The 3,034-nt window shown below is 43.4% G+C and overlaps 1 protein-coding gene across 1 annotated transcript in view; it reads right to left on the bottom strand.

Moving 5' to 3' along the window:
• LOC109163170 (AP-3 complex subunit delta) overlaps nucleotides 1–3,034 on the bottom strand; it is a 3,311-nt gene continuing 277 nt past the window's right edge. The window contains exon 1 of the mRNA XM_019311922.1: nucleotides 1–3,034. This exon is cut by the window's right edge and continues 277 nt beyond it. Within this exon, the coding sequence (XP_019167467.1) occupies nucleotides 218–3,034 (2,817 nt within the window). The 3' untranslated portion in view covers nucleotides 1–217.

Below are 3,034 nucleotides of genomic sequence, written 5' to 3'. Positions count from 1 at the left end.
TTCACCATAAAAACAAAATATCATTTCTTAAACCAATTGCAAAATGTGTAAAGAAAGTTCAAAACAAATACATGAAAGCACCTCAAGGCAACCACAAAATCTATTGAAAAGCAAGAGGACATAGAGAGTGAGAATGAATGTACAGAAGAACTCACCTTTGAATCAAGATTTTCAGTTTCTATTTTTCTATAGACATGACAAATCCTAGCTTCCAATGCTACAAAAGAAAATCAGGAATTACTGATGATTGAGCTTCCAGAAATGTAGCCCTATCCGCTCTGTGTCGGGATTTGTGCCTACCATGGCTGTGTTGCTTCTCTCCTTGATTATATTCACCTCTGTCCTTACTTTTATTTTTCCCCTCTTTACCACGGCTACGGTGCTTGGTCCTTCCTGAACCAACTTCCTCTGAGCTCTTGATATTGCCCAAATTATCAATTAGTTCTGAGGGTTTATCTCTAGTTGACTTATTCTTCTCCCTTCTCTTACTTGATGACTTCTCAGGCTTCTTACTCCGTGATGTAGATGCTACATCGTCATTGCCTAAAAGAACATCTCGAATGGCACCTGAGATCAAATCATCTTTTGAATCAAGCTTCTTGGCAGGAAAATGTGTTCCATCAACATCATCCAATTTTACAACCACAGGTCTAGGCTTTGCTTGGTTTGGCTTATTCTTTGGCAGAAAAGATTGCTCTGTTAGCTTGATAAGATCCTCAGTATTGTCAGCATCTCCCATGCAAGGATCATTAGCAGGAGGGTAGTCATCAGATACAGTTTCCTTTTTCTGTGAAGGTAAGTAATACAGGCCATGCCTCTTCCGATGCTCAGCAAGTAGAGATGTCGACTCAGTTGATTCCTCACTACCTTGGTGATCAAAAAGAGTATCAATCTTTTCAACAGGATGTTGTTTGCAAAGGGAAAATGAACCAGATATGGGCAACACAATATCTCCACATATTGCTTCCAAGTCTCTGAGATTTTCATTAAGAACTAGGCCATCTGGTAAAGGTACCCTTTCCTGAGAAATCACAGAAACTGGACCGAGTTCCTCTGAAAAAGCACCACGCATTAGTTTGATAATTTCATGAACCTTTAGTTCTCCCCTTTCAGTATCACCTTCCTTCTTGGCCAAGCAACCAGGAAGTTCTTCCTGTAGCAATTCAACCAACCCTAAAATATTCCTTGCCCTCTCTTGTATATCCACCTCATGACTTCCTACTAACGGGCGCAAAGCTGCTTCTGCAAGATTGAAAAGGTTTATAATAAATTCTTCTGAAAATAAGCCTGCCTTCAAGTTCTTAACTGACATCTGTTCATGAGCAACAATCATATCCTCAAAATTTTCCACAGAAACATCTCCAGCTGGCCGATGTAAAATCCTTGGATTGAATCCCTCATCTATTTCACTACCAGCAGGTGAAGCATTAATGGCTAAATTGGAATTTTCTGTTTTATCTGGCATCACTTGTGTAACTCCAGAAGAAGCAGAAGAAGTAGACTGATCAGAGAAGAGATAGTAACCAGTACAAAAGGTTAACACCTTGAGCACAGACTGGATATATACAGCTCTTACTGATGGTGGTAGGAGATTAGTGCGTGGTTGTAGCAATGCTTCAATAAGTTCACATGGATTTTTTGAGAATTGAGCATACTCGCCTGACACCCAAGCAGCAGCGGATAGAATAGGGTGCATGAATTGGTTTCCAAGCAATGCAGGATCAATCAGCAGATCACGCCCAACACGAACAAGCTGTGGCCTAGCATCTCTGACCCTCATACTAATATCTACAAGCTGATTCTCGATTTCTTCCCCCTTCTGACAATGTGGAATCCTTGACATTTCCCCGAGAAGTGACACATACCAATCGAAGTCAATAACTATCTCATAGACATTTCTTGAACAGGTAGACAAGATGGACCCCAGAATCTCATTACAGAATCCTGGATCTGACTTGAGAGCATAATTAATCAAAACCCTGCAAATTTCAACGACATTATCCTCCGACACCATAGCCATCACAAGCCTTAAAGCTTCAAGCTTAATGTTCACATCAGCATCATTCAGAGACTTGATCACAAACTCCTTGTGCTCCAAAACTGCCCATGAGTGCTTAGGCACGATGTTTGTGAGCGCCTGCAGTCCAAGATACTTAAGATTCGGATCATCATCTATCATGAATTCAGCTAATTTCTCAACTGCAAGCTTCATAGCAGATTCAAACTCACTCAGACTACTCATTATAGTCCTAATACACTCAAAAGCCAGTGACTTAGCACCCGTCCTCCTCAAATGATCACAAATCGGATCCACTAGCCTCTTCGCCAACCTTGGCTCCAAAGGTGCCAACTCCGCAAAAATCTTTAAAACCTTAATCAATATCCAATTGTTCCTAGAATCCACTAAAATCTTATAAAACTCCGGTGCCAATGGTAAGTAGGATCTAGGTTCTTTAGTAGCTAGTTCACAGAAAACACCCACAACAGCAGACACCACACCCGGATCAGAACACTCAAAATTCTCAACCAATCTCTTGAAACAGACCCTGACAGAATCAGGGTATAGCTCGAATATTCTCAATACAGTTGCAATCGCTTTCTTTCTTATGAAATTTTTGTTGCTATTGAGTAAAGCGAAGAGCTCAGGGGTCAAATCGCGGGCCAAGTCGGGAGTGGAAATGGAAGAGAGAGCGTGGAGGGCCAGACTAACCTCGTGATGATTAGAGGAGGCGAGGTCCTTGCGGAGCTGATGAGTGAGGAGGAGGATGACGTCAGTGGTGGAGGGGTCGAAGGAGAGGGTAGCGGCGAGGTAGGCGATGCGCTTGTAGAGGAAAGATTGGGCGGAGGAGAGCTCGATGGCGTGGAAAGCCGCCCACGACATGTCGACGCCGTGGATGGAGTGGAGGTACGTCAGCTTCTGGAGCGCCGTCGCCTTGGTCTGAGGATCGGTTGACTTGATCTCGCGGCGGATCTCGTCGACGGCCTTGGATATGAACCCCGATTCGCCGGCGCCGCCGCTGAAGAGGCGGATGCC

The sequence above is a fragment of the Ipomoea nil genome, unplaced genomic scaffold, assembly GCF_001879475.1.
Source record: "Ipomoea nil cultivar Tokyo-kokei standard unplaced genomic scaffold, Asagao_1.1 scaffold2975, whole genome shotgun sequence".
Lineage (NCBI taxonomy): Eukaryota > Viridiplantae > Streptophyta > Magnoliopsida > Solanales > Convolvulaceae > Ipomoea > Ipomoea nil.
This window is presented reverse-complemented; position numbering and strand designations above follow the sequence as displayed.